The sequence below is a fragment of the Solanum lycopersicum genome, chromosome 4 (genome assembly GCF_036512215.1).
Source record: "Solanum lycopersicum chromosome 4, SLM_r2.1".
NCBI classification, from domain to species: Eukaryota; Viridiplantae; Streptophyta; class Magnoliopsida; order Solanales; family Solanaceae; genus Solanum; species Solanum lycopersicum.
The window spans coordinates 3,621,357-3,637,521 of record NC_090803.1 but is presented as its reverse complement, the minus strand read 5'-3'; the positions used below and the strand labels follow the sequence as shown (position 1 = coordinate 3,637,521).

Sequence of the window (16,165 nt, the reverse complement as noted above, 5' to 3'; positions counted from 1 at the left end):
AACCACTACCTCCACAATTCTAAAATAAGAGTAACATCTACCTATCCGCCCATGAAATTAATACCAAATATGTACATAAAATCTGATTACAAGAAAAACATAAAATTGCAAAATAATAATGTGCATTTGACAAAAGTTACAAATTTAATACATATTTGTACATCCAAAACTAATCCCTTTAGCTACTTCAAGTCTAAAACCAAAAAGAGACATTTACAATTCAAGAATATGGAATCAATTGCACAATCTTGATCAAGCCAAATAATCACATACCCAAGGTTCAAGAAGGGTAGTGTACACAAACCTTACCCTTACCTCGTAGAAATAGAGAGGTTGTTTACGATAAAATAAAACAATCTTGATCAAGCCAAACTAGTGGCAAAATTCCATCTATACACCTAAAGACTCTTGGGACCAAGCAGCAGCTAGGGCTGATAAAGATTATGCCAATGCCTCTTCGTAGAAATCTGAATCATTGTTAGCATTTCTTTATCTCATAAAAAGAACTACGTTCATCGTCACTACTGTCTGACCCTTCCTCAATCTCGTTGTCATTTGATGTTCCATTAAGAGTTCGGTGAGAACTCCAATCAGGTGGGAAGGTCTTTTGAAGGGATTTTGTTATATCACCACCAGTCCTCTCAATTTTTCTCAAGCACTTGGACCAGTGAACTGCAGTTCCCATATCAACAGTCAATCCAGACTCCACCATCTCTTCACAAACATGTTGGATTCTCGTTATAATGTAATCTTGATCAGCAACTGCCGCCCTTGACAACAATGATGTCATTAAACAGTGGTATACAGCTTTGTCAGGTTTCAAACCAGACTGCTTCATCTGTTCAAAACATTTCAAACCCTTCTCGGGAAGAGAAGCCCGTGCCCAACCATGTATAAGAGTGGTATAGGTCTTTAAGTTAGGTTTGATCCCAACAGTTTCCATCTCTTCAACTGCTTTCATTGCTCTCTGTAAACCACATGAAAACATTGATCAGAATCTTTTGGTTTTTACTTGTAATAAGATAAAACAGTACATAATTTTGTTTGCTAAGGAAAGACACGATTTAAAGACCTATTAAGATAACGAAAAGCAACTAAAATCAAATTCCTGAAAGCATCTGAATGCAAATAAACCTTGCAGGCCAAGTATTATTAGGACCATAAAGTTGCTAACTCAATGTCATGTGGATGAAATATATGTCAAATAACTTGGGCGTAGTAGTAATAGTTGTTGCACTGCATAATAGTTGCTCCACTTTAAAATGCGTAATAAGAAACTATTGATAAGCATACGAAGTAACCAATGATTTCAACATATTCACCACAGGCATTAAGAAAACTATCATCAAGTACATACTTGCATTTCTCCAGCTTTACAACAAGCATTTATGAATGACGTGAATGTATGGATGTCAGGTGGAACCCCTTCTTGTCTCATCTGTTGCATCAGGTCAGCAGCCTCCCAGACATCACCTCGTCGAGCCCATCTGTATCAACAAGAAATACAGAAGAAAGGAGGAGAATCATGGTCTAGTAACAAGAGAGGCGAATGAACAAAGGAACCTCTGGAGAGTAGGGAAAGTGGAAATTTAAATTATGCTAATCGGCGTTCTTTCCTTCTGTTTTTGTTCCGTTGAGTAATGGTCCTAGGTTTATTAAAGTATAAAATGTAAGCTATGATCCTAACAAATGCAGCATGATGAACAGGTACACATTAACTGTAAATCTAACCATACCCATCAATTAATATGTTATAAACAAAGGTATTCCTTGGGATGCTTTTGGCACTCATTTCTTTTGTCACCGTCAAAGCACTTTGCATCCTGCCTGATTTACAGCATGCCTTGAGTAACGCCTCATATGTATATATGTCGAGCTCTAAACCCTCATTTTTAATTTTTGAAAAATATTCACAAGCTTTTTCAATATCACCAAGAGATGCATAACCATGCATAATCGTTGTATATGTGTACTCATTTGGACTAACGCCGGCAAGCAACATATCGTCTAAAATTTGTACAGCCTTCTCCATCTGTATCAAGTTAAAGATAAAGTTAACAAATAAGAAGCTAAGGAAAAGCATTTGCATAAGCACGACATTATTTCTGGATAGAAATTGCAGATGCCAATAGGGTTCTTGCCCAACTTTTACCAGATGGCATAGATGAAGCCTTTTCCTTCTAACTATAACACTGGTTTGCTACATTTTCCCAAGCTATAAAAGAATATCCTCAAATGGAGATACATTTTTCCTCTCTTATTTCTTCGTTTGTTTGGGGAGGGGGGGGGGGGGGGTGTTGTTACAGGCAGGAGTGCTAGTTAACCATTATATGCGTCTACCTGTATAATCAACAATTTGGATTCAGTTTAGAATTTTTGATTTTATGTAGATCATGCTGACATGCATGTCCACTGCTTCAATAGCAATTGACATTATAGGTCAGAAGCTAAAATGTGAGGCTCCTTTTAAGTCTGCCTAATACAAATATATGGTTCAGTCATTTACCTGACGCTTCTCAACAAGGCCAAGAATTAAAGCATTGAAAGTGTGAACACTTGGAATGCATCCACTCCTCCTCATCATATCAAAAACGTCAAGTGCTCTTCTTACTTCTCCAGCTTTTGCAAAAGCATGAATGATTGGCATAAATGTCCGCGAGTTTGGCACATGCCTCTCCTTTTTCATTTCCTCAACAATACGTAGGGCGCGATCCAAGTTACCCATGCCACAAAATGCTCTGATTATGTTATTATAAAGTACCACATCTGGCTTCAACCCATCTCTTATTACATCCTCAAAAATTGCAAAAGCATTCGCCCAATCTTTCAAATTTATGAATCCATTCATCAATATGGAATATGTCTTCATGTTATGCTTTATGCCAGCCAATTTCATCATTTCACTGACCTCAAGAGCTTTGGATACCTTACCAATCTGCAATGGTTTAAAACCAATTATATGAAATTCAGATGAACAAAAGAAGTTTTAATTATGACACATAAACAATATCAAGTTGTGAGTAGAAGCTAGAATTATATGCTCAAATGGCCCAAAGATTTCATATTGCAGACCCTAACTAGTTTGGAATAAAGCCTAGTCGACTGAAGAATAATGGACTGATTGAAATGGAAAAGAAGCGAGAAGAGATAATATGACCAAGCTATCCAATTTGGTACTTTGACTTGATATACACTAGTTGGCAACCCCTAAATAAAGGGTTCTTGCTGGTTGAAGAGTAGCTAAATTATTATTTGTTTAGCACAAGTAAAAGCCTTCCACACTGCTGACTGCTGAGTCTTGGTTTTTCTGAAGGCAGAATCTGACATGTTAAACTGAGAGCAGAAGTCCGATTCTAAACTCAATTGTTCTTTAAGTGTCAATTGCCTATATCTGCATGGTCTATGCTACAGATATCAGACCAAGAGTGTGAGAAAAAAGAACAAATAAAAAGAAGAAAATTCCGCAAGTTTTTTTTCCTGCAAGTATGAAGCAACTTAACAAGTTAAACGCAAGGAAGATTCTAAATTATCTAACAGCAGACAGAGTAACACACCTTGATATAGAGGTTCATCAAACACCCATAGCTGACAACTGAAGGTGTAAATCCACACTCCTGCGATAATAATTACAGTAAATCTTTAGATCAATCATCAAGGACGATTAAGATTCAGAGCACATGCAGTTGCCTATTCATCTTAAAAGCACTGTTAAAAGGCTGTTCTTCACTGCTATTTTGAAATGTTCAGGTTTTCTACTTTCTCCTTTTCTGTATGAAGAGTTTTCTCACTTACGGAGAACACTTGATGACGCTTAGAATACTTAGCAAAATGTCTAAGGTATAGCCTGAAGGCTGTCCCAGTCCCTGTTGATGAAAATGTCAACCATCTTTGTTTTTTTGAGAAAGTAAATGCCAACCATCTCTTCTCATACGAACACCACTTCGTAGCAAAATGTTACAATTTGCTAATCCTTTCTGTCTAGAAGTTATATTAGTAGACAAAATTATGCCATAAATACAGCAGTAAGATGCCCAAAACAAATAAACTTAGATAACTATGCCTATTTGACCTAAAACCATATTTTCTACTAAGGTATTAACAAAGGAGAGTAGAGGTCTCTCAGAAGGATAAATGGAAAAAGGAAAACAAATGATTCAATATAATGTTCACTTAACATTCTCCAAATTTTCTCAATAATGAAACTACAATATCCAACCAAAATAAAACGAACATGAGAAAACAAACCATATCAAACACGTAGAGATACATTCAAGTTTCACCAATTCATATTGACTTTCGCTCATCACTCAAAATCTGTGAAGTTACATTGAACAAACTTTTACCTTAAGTCTATCAAATACAATGAGGCACTTTTCTTCATTTCCTATCATTGTATAACCATCCATCATGGTATGATAGATATCAATTGGAGCATCAACACCCTCCTCTTCCATCTCCCTGACCAATTCCTCGGCTCGATCCATATGGAATGTTTGGCTGGCATTTGACAATAAAACCAACAGACAACATTAATTTGTAATCATATCTTTAGGAAAAGAATTTAATATGAGAAGACTGAAGAGAAGGAATTAATACTGGTTCAGAAATTAGCATTTGGCCAACATTAACCCGTAATAATGTCTCATAAAATAATATGAGAGAACTGCAGAGTATGAATAGTGCTGCAGCAATTACATTTTGCCAACAACAGCGATTGTTTACACTTAAACTGCATACAAGACCAAACAAACTCTAACACGAAAGAGAAAAAACAAAAAGAATCAAATTCAATAAAAACAAACCAGTTAGCATAGATGATATTCCCATATATGATTGCATTTAATGTCAGATCCCTCTTTTTGGCTTCCTCAAACCATCGCTCAGCAGCTCTTCAAGAAACAGAAAGAGAAATGACATATCAGGAGAAGTTCTCATCAGATATCCCCAATGAAAGATGATACTCAGAAAACTAGAGAGAACTCCTGATAGAAAATAAATAAATTGAGAGAACTAAGAAAACTAGATTACTCAAGAGAAGTGTTAAGTGAAGACAATTCCTTTCCGCATTAAAGACATTATCATCTACACTTACCAATCATGGAAATTCAGTTTTTTTTTTCAGGTTTCTTATTTTCTAGCATGCAGTAGGACTAAGTTGTTTAGATGCCACAGGGGGCTACACTTCAAAGAAAAGAAACAACTGAATTGAACAGTACAGATACTCCCCCAGTGTAAGGCACTGAGCAAAGGTTAAAGCCTAAATGTGGTTGATTACCCAATTATTCAGTACCAGTTGGCTGTTAAGTTATTAGACTTAGCCATTAAGTATATTTGATAAGGTAAATTAAAAATCACTTTAGAGTCTGCTGGTCATTGAAATGCTATATGAAAGTTTAGGTGCAAACAACTCAAATCTAAGAATGATGAATATCAGATGACTTTTTGATAATGATGATAGAGATTTCAATGCCTAGAACTTTGAATATGAAAATCCAACATGTTACTTTAGATTATTGAGGTTAACAAAAAATACTTGTCTGTATACCGGAGAAACATCACTTGCATCTGACTTTATATATAAGAAAAAATGTGACAATTACTGAGGTTAACAAAAATATTTGCCCGTATACTGGAGGGTTTTGACTTGCATGTGATGTTATAAGAAAATATGTGCTCATACATTAAGCTTATTAATAATCATAAATTGTTCAAGAGAGATATGTTTAACTTTCTACTTTTAACAATTTCAAGGATGATAACTTTAATCATGCACAATTTTATATTTTAATACTTAAAATAGAGAGAATAGACATATTTAAAGATAGTCTAATCAAGTCACATTTTTTGTTCTCTGATATTGTTTTCAGTAACATCCGAAGTCCTTCATTAAACAAAGGTGAAAAAAGGAAAGCCCAACATTTTCAAACTAATCAAACTCAACAAAGCTAAGTAAATGTTAAAAACAACACAATGAGAAATGAATAACAACATTTAAAAGTGGTTGAATTGCTCACTCTATATTGCCCACTTTGGCAAATCCTCCAATAAGAATGCTGTAAGTTACAAGACTCAATTCAATTCCTTCATCTTTCATTTTCCTCACACAACATAGTGCTTCTTCCATGTCTCTACCCACTGCATAAGCATGAACAAGGCTGCAAATGCGAAACACTTCCTTTGAAGCAATATAGATAATACAGTATCCATTTTCATTTTCATTTTCAGGAGCAGCATATAACACGGAACCAATTTTCAGAAGTAGCACAGTTATATATTTCAGAGGAGATAAGCATAGCAATTAAGTAGTTACAATAATAACCAGTTCCCACGAGTGTCTACAGAAAATATTTTTTATTGGGGGTGGGATGGGGTGGGGCCATGGGGGACAGGTTCGGGTTACACTTTAAAAAAGAAGAAATGTTGGACTGAAGAATGAGCAAATACAAGGCCAAGATTGGATCCGTCCATAAGGATTTAGTTATGAGGTTATTAACTGGAAGAGTGTCTAACAATGGATTGATAGAACCGAAGTAACATTTAATAAAGGTGAACTAACTTGGTATATACATGAGAGGTTGGTTCTATTCCTCGAGCACACATCTTCTCAAAGGTTTCACGTGCACGATGCATGTCACCCCTCCTTGCATAGTAGTTCACCATCAAGCCAAATTCTTTCCTGGATGGCTACAAATAGAAGGAATTATTTTATCCGAAAGATATGTTCAAGAGTTTCTTAAAAGCCTAATACACAACTTGACATGAGAGTAAAATGAAAGTAAGGTATACCATAAATAAATATTAACTTTTCTTCAACAGAAAGGCATATCAGAGATAGTAGTAATGATAAGCGGTATATAGTAGAATGTAAATGTATTTAGGTGCAAGTACAGCATATCCACAAGCCAATAGAAGTCTTCTAGGACTTGAAAATTATCAAAACCATTTGTCGCTGCTAGTTACAATCCAAGGAACAATATAACTTCGCTAGCACTTCATCTTATCCTTACATATATGACACATAATCTTATAAAACTAGCAGTAAACAATGAATGAAGATCTCCGTTTCTTGGGTTAACGGAGAAGGGGATGACCAATTAAGGACAAGGGATTAATTAATTAAGAATTATTACAACAACATACACAGTGTAATCGCACAAGTGCGGTCCAGGGAGGGTAGATGCACGCAGACCTTACCCCTATGTTTGTGGGATAGAGAGGTCGTTTCCAACAGACCCTCGGCTCAAAAGGAATATTAGATTGTTATCGAAGTAGGATTGCAAGAAAAATATAACAATCAAATAGCACAATACAAAGCAAATAAAGCAATCAGTAGTACCACATATAGAAGAGTAGAAGACTAGACAATTACTAAATACTACTACCAATAATGAGAAGAGGAAAAGGAAGTGGCTAGCCCCCTACCCTCCCACATAAAGTGCGGCAACACTAGGCTACCTACTAACCTTTTATTCTAATCCTCGACCTCCATACCTTCCTGTCTAGGGTCATGTGGATATGTTGCTTTTTTCAGTTACCAACCTCTCTTGCTCTAGAGCCACAATGAACAAGATAGAGGAATATCAGAAAAAGGAAACATTGGTAGTTGATTAGTACTAGACATCACTTTATCATTACCAAAACAATTAGCTCATAAATATTTGCTCTCACCATTTAGCACCAAAAGTATTGCCACATTAACTAAGCTAATAGCACATAATGAACCAACTTAATTCATCCAATTCTAAAGCCTTATCATGTTTTTGCTTGTAATAAGTAACAAATGTATTAAATTAAGTATCTAAACACTTCAAATCATACATTTTAAGGGACTACAGCACTGCAAGCAGATTACTTCAGTATTCCAGTAAGCATAACACCTTCTTGATTCTCTCAAAAGCCCGAACAACCGCCTGCCAATTCTCCGGCTGTATTTCCAGAACCTTCTTGAAATCTCTCCCGGGCCCCTCCTTTGCTTCATGCCACGTGTTCCTCTCCTCTATTTTCTCTTTCAATCTCCTCCCATCATCCAATTTCACAGTCAACACCCTTCCATGAAATTCAACACCATCAAAATCCACTGCCTTCATAGCAGCTTTCTCAGCATTTGGACCCTCATATTTCAAAAACCCAAAACCCATATTCTTTTCATTCCCACTACTACCCTTTATCAAAATCACATTCTTTATAGCCCCAAATTGTCTAAAGAACTCAGCAACCTCCTTCTCTTTAATCCATAATGGTAAATTCCCCACAAAGATTCTTCCTTTTTCCTTACTTTCAACTCTTTTATGCATTTCCTCATTTTTTCCTACAAATGGTGGAGGAGTTGGGGGCGGGGTAGGGGGTGGGGGTGGGGGTGGTGACAGCTTCTTGGATAGCCTTAGCTTGTTATGGAGACTAGGAGGTGGGGTGGAATTAAGTAGATGTTTGAGGGGTTTTTTGGTAAATTTAGGAGTGTATGGAGGAGGGATTTTTTCAGGGGAGCTGGAGGAGGATTTTCTGAGGGAGGAAAAGACGGTGGTGGAGTGGTGGTTCCCGGTGAGAATAGCGGCGGAGAAGGGTTGCGGAGATGGAGAGAGGGAGAAAATGGTATCCATTATCAGTTAACTCAACTAAGAAGACAATGAAAAGATGAAAATTTTCAAAAGGGATAATCTTGATTCTTGGGTGGTGAATGAGGGGCAAATTTGGTGTTTGAGTGATAAATTTCGATCCATTTCGATTTATAAGATATTTTTTGGAATTTCGAAATTCAAATAAATATTTTTTTAACGATAATATTTAAATATTTTCATCCGTTAATTCAAGAAGCAATCGGTCTTATGTCAATTTTATCATAACTAGCCATAATCTTTTATTTTTATTATTATTTTCATTCGACATTTAAAGTTCATATTAGAGCCTCGATAAAATTTGAATTACGCATTGCATGACCATTTTAGGATGATGTTTCCAACATGATTTTCTCTATACTTATGCTCGAACTTGAGACTTCTGATTGGTGAAACAGTCTTATTATTTCAATCACAAACTCATTTTTCATTATTTGTCAATGGCATATGAAGAAATGTAAATGCAAGTGGCCATGATATTCTTCCACACTTCATCTTCTTAACCAGTGTGGAGCTAAATGAACGCAAGGGTTTTACTCGAACCTTCTTTGCTGGAAAATCATATAATATGAACATATTATTTTATTAATAAAATTTTTGCCTCTGTCATTGCTAACGCCTCTGAAACAAATCAAACAATGTGTGGAGACTTCTTTCACATACATTGGCATACCCACAAACCTTTATTGTGACAAAAGCTAGTCAGACAAAATTCCCAAACTCTAGATGGGAAGTGTCTCACTTGCCATGTTACCATTTCATTGGGGTATTGTTAATGTTACCCCCCCCCCCCAACACACATACCCTCGTTTGGATTCATCGATACAAAGAACATTCTTTATACGTAGAAGCCAAGATCCAGAGACACGTTTGTTTTCCCTTACAGGACTAGTTTACTATACGTGGCCCTCCCTCTCTGCATTTGGTAGCGCGAATGTTGACACTTTTTCATTGCCCTTGTTTGGCAATAAAATTGTTGATATAACACTTACTAAGGTATTTTTGAGACTAATGTTGGCATCATTATGACAAGATCAAAGTAGGATGTAATGTTTATGCATACCTTGAATTTAAGCCTTTAATTACTAGCTAAATGCAGCCTATGTTGCTTGAACTCTCCAAATATGTTATCCACTCGTCTACACTTTTGAAGAGTCTGAACACACAAAACACATAGATGAAGGTTTCAATCGTGAACTTATTGTTGATTTAAAGGCTTTAATACATAGTTGGCCCCCTTCCGCGGAGAACCTTTTTACACACCAAACGTTTCTCAATTCAAGACTTCATCTTGCTTGTGAGTATAGACAACACAATCTTCCCTTGGGTACGAAATGCAAGTCAATACGTACCCCTTTTCGATCAGGTTTTCATCGAGGAACGAGCCTTCGGATTGATCTACTGAGCCTGAACTCAACTGTCCTGCACAAGTTCCACAAGTACCAGCCCTGCATGAGTATGGAAGTTCCATTCCTACATCTTCTGCAGTATCAAGAATGTATCGATCATCGGGTACTTCAATCTCGTTTTCGATACCATTAGGATTTATCAATTTCACTTTGTGTAGTGCCATTGTTGAGACTTTGAACTTGGAGATACAATTCAATCCAAATGCTTTGGAAATACTCTTCAAAGAACCTAGAACATGATTAATTTAACGTCTAGTCACTAAACTTTATCGAGTATACATAAAAAAAAATTGTTTATAACGATACTATTACTTTATATGATGATTATATAGTGAATATAGTTCAGTAACGATACGTGAAATCAACTCACCTAGAGTACATGGATGTTTTTTGGTGAAGGCAAAGGATTTTGTTGATGGTGCATCTTTGAGCAAGTAATTAGATGAAGGAATGCTAATTTTTGACATGTTAACACCTAGGGAACATTAAATGATTTGATTCATTAGACTAAATTAATCTATTAGCATTACTAATCAAGATCTAACAAATAATCGTCGTTGTGTAATATGTTCAGTGGAATTCCACTAATTGAGATTTGGAGAGGATTAAGTGTTCGAGTATTTAACAAAGTACATATCATGATCAACGCAAATTAATATAAATTGGCAAGAGAAAAATTAAATAATACAATTCATACCATACATAAAATTCAAAGATACAATTGATGAGTAGAAAAAATATGAACCTGTGAAGATGATAATTTTGAGGAGCAAAGCTATAATTCCTGTTTGGTGACACTCTTCTATATATATATTATATTATATAGTCTGAATTCTACTAATAAAAAAACAAACAAAAAGATAACTCATTCACTTAAACTGTTGAAGTGGCAAAAAAGTAAAGCAAAACAACAAAAAAAGCTATTGTAATATCTAAGTGGGGTTTGCATGTACTCACCATGTGTTACTAGGCATATTCAAAGAGAGGTATTTTGTGATTATATGTTATTTAATTACCTAGTATTGATCGATGAGACATATTGAATATGTTATTTAATAATACTTGTGGTCACTGTTATAATTCATTGAAACACCCTCTTACATAAATATAAAGTTTTTGGTCTATAACATACTCAATGTAATTCAATCTTACCTAAGATTTCGCAAAAAACACGAATTTAGTACTGTCTTCTTATTCTACTGCAACACAAATGTAAAGAATGGAATAATACTTAGCTGCTTTTTAAGAATATAACAGAATCTTGATACACAATAAATACAGTTTCACTAGATGCTTAGGATTCAAAAATAGTTTTAAGAATTTTTATGTCAAACACAATCCTGGCAATCAAACATTTTCTATTACAAGAAATATATCAAGAGAGCACGCTTCTACTTGATAAAAAGAAGCAAAAATCTCAATCATCAAGTATAGTGTGTAATCAAAAGTGAAGACAAACAGCCAATCATCTATATAATTAATTGGTCTTGCAACTGCAGTCAATTGATCAGGAACGGTCGTTAGCACTCGACAGAATCACGGAACTAACTCCAACTTTTGGGGAAGAGAGACGATCCTTCGACCATTCCTCTAAAGCTTTGCGATGCAGAGCGTTCATTCGTATGTATGGCCGTTTTTCTTTGATCAATTTCTCAGCATTTTTCCAGTCTTCTGCTAGACCAAGAGCTACTAACAGTGCACACATGACTGCAACGCTCCTTCCATGACCTAGAGGAAACAAATCAATAATTTGTTTTATGTTACATTGCAATGATCTATTGAAGCATCAAAGAAACTAATAAGGAAGTTAAGCTCCTCGAGACAGTTTCCTGCAGGCATTGCTGTTGATTGATGCAGTTTAAGTACTCCCTCCGTTTCAATTTGTTAAGTCTGGTTTTGACTTGAAATGGAGTTTAAAAAAGTAAAGATGACTTTTGAGTCTTATGGTCTTAAGCAAAAGATGTATCAAATATACCAAAATACTTTAATCGTGTGGTCTTAAACTCGTCATGTGAAAATTTGAAAGTAATAAGTTGACAAGAAAGAAAAGAGGTCTTCTTTTTTAAACGGACTAAAAAGAAAAGTAGACAAACAGACTGAAACAAAGAGAGTAGTACATGAGTTGTCACTACATGCAAGAGAACAAATTTACTTCTACTATCTTTATCCTAAAATGATAACTTCCCGGAAAGACTTGAGGTTTCATAGCTTTAACTATGGGCCTGCACGTTGTATCAATGGTTATTACTAAGAAAATCTCACAATCAAAACGTGGAGACTTCTAAAAGCAGCGTGAAACCGCTCATATAAAACTCTTAACACAAACACAGAGCGAAGCCTGCAGATTTGTTTTAATAGAGATCCTTAATCATCACTTTTTTAATGACAGTGGTGTCTGGGATATGCTTTTGTGCACCTCGATTAATTCCACGGGATACCTACCTCGTCTGACCAACAACAGGTATCAGATAGTGTTTTAAGTCTATGCTGGGATTTGAAACCTAAGACCTCATGGTTCTCAATCCACTTCATTGATCACTAGGTCACCCTTGGATGCTTCCTTATTTATCACATTATTTGGCAGCAAAGAGTATTTTAATAAGGCTCTGCACATTGACCTCCTGTTTGTGAGGCTGATTGGTATCTATCAGTCAACCTAGCCTAAGGAACTGTACTTTCATAACCAAAAACTGGCTTTCAAAATGTAAATTACCAGTCGCAGAGTGAAATCAATTTTCTGTTACCTTTTCTCAAAGAAAAAAACTGCAAGTTGTACAGAAGATCTATTTATTGAAATGCACGTGCACAAATTGAAGTGCAAATACAATAGCTAATGTAACTATGCAATACTATGGGATTGTCTTTAACGACCTCAGAAGCACCACTTGCTGCTAATAAGTAGCCAAAAATTTCACAGTGGAGTCAAAGCAATCACAAGTTTAGCATGGTATACTAGTTCCTGTCTAGTTCCAACAACTGGGATGGACCATCTGAGGATTACCACTTCATTTTGTTCCTCTCTTTAAAATCCTCCATCAAAAATCGAAAGAATAGGTTGTTATATATTTTAGACGACCTTCACTTCATGAGTTAGGCTTAAGGTCCATTTTGTTAACCAATATCAATATGCTATGACTAACCGACATGGTACCTATGAGAATACACGAAATTTTATCAAATATTCATCTTCTATGGTGTCAAATCTTCAAGGCATGACCCAAAAGTGTTACTAGGCTTCTGTTTAAAGAACCACTCAAAGTAGTATAGCATTTATGTCTATATGGAAGCAGTTTAAAAACTAAAGAAAGTTAGTAACAACCATATTTTCTAAAACTTGAAGAACATTATAAACATGATTACCTTATGACTACCTTAAGTTTTAATATTGGGAAAAAAAGCAAATGGACGATTTTTACAACTGTTTTGGATATTCCTAAACCAAGCCTACCATTCGTAAATCACACAGGACTAGGAGCTCTCATATATGGATAAGTCACCTTATGGATTAGTCAATTCGGCCCGAGACAACTCATGCTTTCCTTATGGAAAATGGATATAGACTGCTAGCTTTCTCCTATGAAATATCAGTTGAGAAGTTCTATGATTTTCAGTGATAAATACAATAGGTGAAACCCAAAATATGAACCCAAAGGAAGCAATTTAAGAAACCACTTTACCACAATCACACACTAATGAAGGGCAGGCAAGCAAGCAACTACTGAAACATTTACTCCTTACGTCCCCATCTAAGTGTCTTGCTATAATTTGGTCTGTCCTAAAACAGTGTCTCTTTCTATATGTAGTAAGTTTCTCTATTCCAACATCTGACATGAAAACTTAAAACCACAAGATTTAAAGAACCACACACATCTTTAATTTTAGACCACGAGATTCATAATTCTCCCTTTATTCATTCAACTTCTGCGCCTAGTCAAACTACCACACTTAAATTGGGACTTAGGTAGTAACATCTAAAGGACATAGAAAAACATGACCCCACTTGACAACAATGGCATACCCAGTGTAATCCCACAAGTGAGGTCTAGTGAGGGTTAAATATACACATATCTTACCCCTACGATAGAGAGGTTGTTCCGGATAGACCCTCAACTTAAATAAAGCATGACAAACAGTTTGAAAAAGGGAATACAGATACTGGAGCAATAACAACAACCAACAGGAGAAAGATCAGTAACGAAAACAAAATAATGCGATAATCGACTACAAATACATTCATCTGAAACAAAAAGTTTTAAAGTTCACAATCATACCATATGCACAATGGATGAAAACAGGTATCTTCTGAGCTCTTTTTCTACAAGCCCACTTAATAGCAACCTCTATATCAGCTGGCTGAGGTGACCTAGTATCCCAAGTTGGAATACACAAAAATGCATGATTTCCAGTAAACTCCAACATCCTAGGCATCTCACAAGTACAATCAATAATAGCAGGATTACCAGGTGGCAATTTATCAAGTGAACAAGGCCAACCCCCAACATACAACCCTTCAGAAATCTCACTATATGGAGGTTCCCCACTCTTCATTCTTCTCAAAGCTGAAAAACCCCTAACAAAATACAAGTAAGGACTAAACATCACAAGTGACCAAATTGGGAATGTCCCATCTGTGTTTTTCCCCAAAAGAATTGGAAGATCAATTGAAGGGTTAGCAGCTAATGCTACCAACAAAGATACCAATGATGCATACAAACAAGGTATTGACAATAATGGGTACCCATAATTCTTGAGAGTTGCAAATAATATGAATAAAGTTACTGACTTTAGGGCTATAAGCACAGAAATTCCAACACCCATATCAGTTCTTGACCAAAAGAATCGATTTTTAAACCGAAAAATCAGATACAAAGTCGAAAATTCAAATGGGTTATACCCAATTCAAGTAAATACGAGAAGGAAAAATCTAAAGGCAAATACGCAAAAGAAAATTGAGTGTCTAATGGAGAGAAAGAGGGAAAAATCAAGAAGACACAGACAAATCGCTTGATGAAAGGGGAAAGAATTAGGAGTTGTTTGGTTGGGAGTTAGGAACCTAATGAGAAAATAAGTTAAATTAAAACAAAAGTTAATTTGAGATACAAAAATAATTATTTTAAATATTTTGAATTATTAAATATTTTGAATATATCATTTTAAAAAAATTAAAGCTTTTGAAGAACACGATTACACGAGAATAGATGTTTCTACGACCCATAGTGTCACGATATGAGAGCACCCCTAGTCGTAGCACGACGTATTCAACCTCTGGAGGTCTTCTACAAGCCTTAACATTCATTCATCACATTGGCATAAAATAGTATGGAATTTAAAACTTTTCTTAATAAAGTCAACAAACGAAAACTCATTTTTAAAAACGGCGGAATGATAAGGGTGTGTTTGGTATAAATATTTTCCAATTTTTCTAATGTTTGGTTGGGTCAAATGTTTTGAAAAATGTTTTCCAAATCAAATTATTTTCCTCAAATTCAAAAAAAATGACTTCCCTTCAAAACTTAAGAGAACATTTTCCAAAAATCTTTTCCAACCTCCCCCTTACCCACGCCTAATCATTAATAAATGGGGAGAGGTTGAGTGTATTGGGGGAAGATAAAAGAGTATTGGTTGATATGAGGTGGGTAGTTATTGGATAACCATATAATATGAAATTAATTAAAATTAAATCCTTAATTTTTAGATTTTATTTTTTAAAAGGTAACTATATAATATGAAGTTTAATTAGTATTTAATAAATATAATTTATTATTTATATTAAAAACTTTAAAAGGTAATTGATTAATCAGTAATAATTTAAAAGGTTTTGTTGATAAAAGGTAAGTGAATAAATCAAACTAATTATTTAAACATAATAATTATTAGTTAAATAATAAAATAATTTTTTTATTAATATATTATTAGTTAATATGCTATAACTTGATAATAATATGCTATAAATAGTTTATTTTTAAATTTATATTTTTTAATTAATATATTATTAATTGATGTGCTATAAGATGATAATAATATGTTATAACTAGTTTATTTTTAAGAGTATGATTACAACTTGATATTTTTCCTCTTAAATGTGTGTGGGATGTTAATTTTTCATAATTATATCATCAGAATTATTTTTTTCAAGTACTCGAG

At 34.9% G+C, this 16,165-nt stretch overlaps 3 protein-coding genes across 3 annotated transcripts; all 3 read right to left on the bottom strand.

Moving 5' to 3' along the window:
• Positions 1-83: 83 nt before the first annotated feature.
• Positions 84-8,688, bottom strand: LOC101253991 (pentatricopeptide repeat-containing protein At5g04810, chloroplastic-like). The gene is made up of 10 exons (XM_004236760.5): positions 7,878-8,688; positions 6,557-6,684; positions 6,015-6,155; positions 4,803-4,889; positions 4,344-4,497; positions 3,555-3,614; positions 2,507-2,935; positions 1,737-2,032; positions 1,358-1,487; positions 84-967 (listed from the first exon to the last, which is right to left on the bottom strand). Exons 1-10 carry the CDS (start codon positions 8,595-8,597, stop codon positions 479-481), a joined length of 2,634 nt encoding a protein of 877 aa, XP_004236808.2. The 5' UTR covers positions 8,598-8,688; the 3' UTR covers positions 84-478.
• Positions 8,689-9,505: 817 nt separating this feature from the next.
• LOC101247208 (ferredoxin, root R-B2-like) lies at positions 9,506-10,826 on the bottom strand. Its single transcript, XM_004237114.4, has 3 exons — positions 10,767-10,826; positions 10,392-10,496; positions 9,506-10,250 (listed from the first exon to the last, which is right to left on the bottom strand). The coding sequence occupies exons 2-3, from the start codon at positions 10,486-10,488 to the stop codon at positions 9,886-9,888; spliced, it is 462 nt and encodes a 153-aa protein (XP_004237162.2). The 5' UTR covers positions 10,489-10,496; positions 10,767-10,826; the 3' UTR covers positions 9,506-9,885.
• A 408-nt stretch (positions 10,827-11,234) lies between these two features.
• Positions 11,235-15,119, bottom strand: LOC101254293 (uncharacterized). Its single transcript, XM_004236761.5, has 2 exons — positions 14,293-15,119; positions 11,235-11,749 (listed from the first exon to the last, which is right to left on the bottom strand). The coding sequence occupies exons 1-2, from the start codon at positions 14,837-14,839 to the stop codon at positions 11,529-11,531; spliced, it is 768 nt and encodes a 255-aa protein (XP_004236809.2). The 5' UTR covers positions 14,840-15,119; the 3' UTR covers positions 11,235-11,528.
• Between the last annotated feature and the right edge of the window lie 1,046 nt (positions 15,120-16,165).

Coding starts and splice junctions, on each gene's coding strand:
- LOC101253991 (XM_004236760.5), bottom strand. CDS start 8,597: ATGGATACCATTTTCTCCCTCTCTCCATCTCCGCAACCCTTCTCCGCC. Junction 6,685..7,877: donor CTTTTGAGAGAATCAAGAAG/GTGTTATGCTTA, acceptor TTCTATTTGTAG/CCATCCAGGAAAGAATTTGG. Junction 6,156..6,556: donor ACCTCTCATGTATATACCAA/GTTAGTTCACCT, acceptor TCGCATTTGCAG/CCTTGTTCATGCTTATGCAG.
- LOC101254293 (XM_004236761.5), bottom strand. CDS start 14,839: ATGGGTGTTGGAATTTCTGTGCTTATAGCCCTAAAGTCAGTAACTTTA. Junction 11,750..14,292: donor TTTCATCCATTGTGCATATG/GTATGATTGTGA, acceptor TGTTTCCTCTAG/GTCATGGAAGGAGCGTTGCA.
- LOC101247208 (XM_004237114.4), bottom strand. CDS start 10,488: ATGTCAAAAATTAGCATTCCTTCATCTAATTACTTGCTCAAAGATGCA. Junction 10,251..10,391: donor AAAACATCCATGTACTCTAG/GTGAGTTGATTT, acceptor ATCATGTTCTAG/GTTCTTTGAAGAGTATTTCC.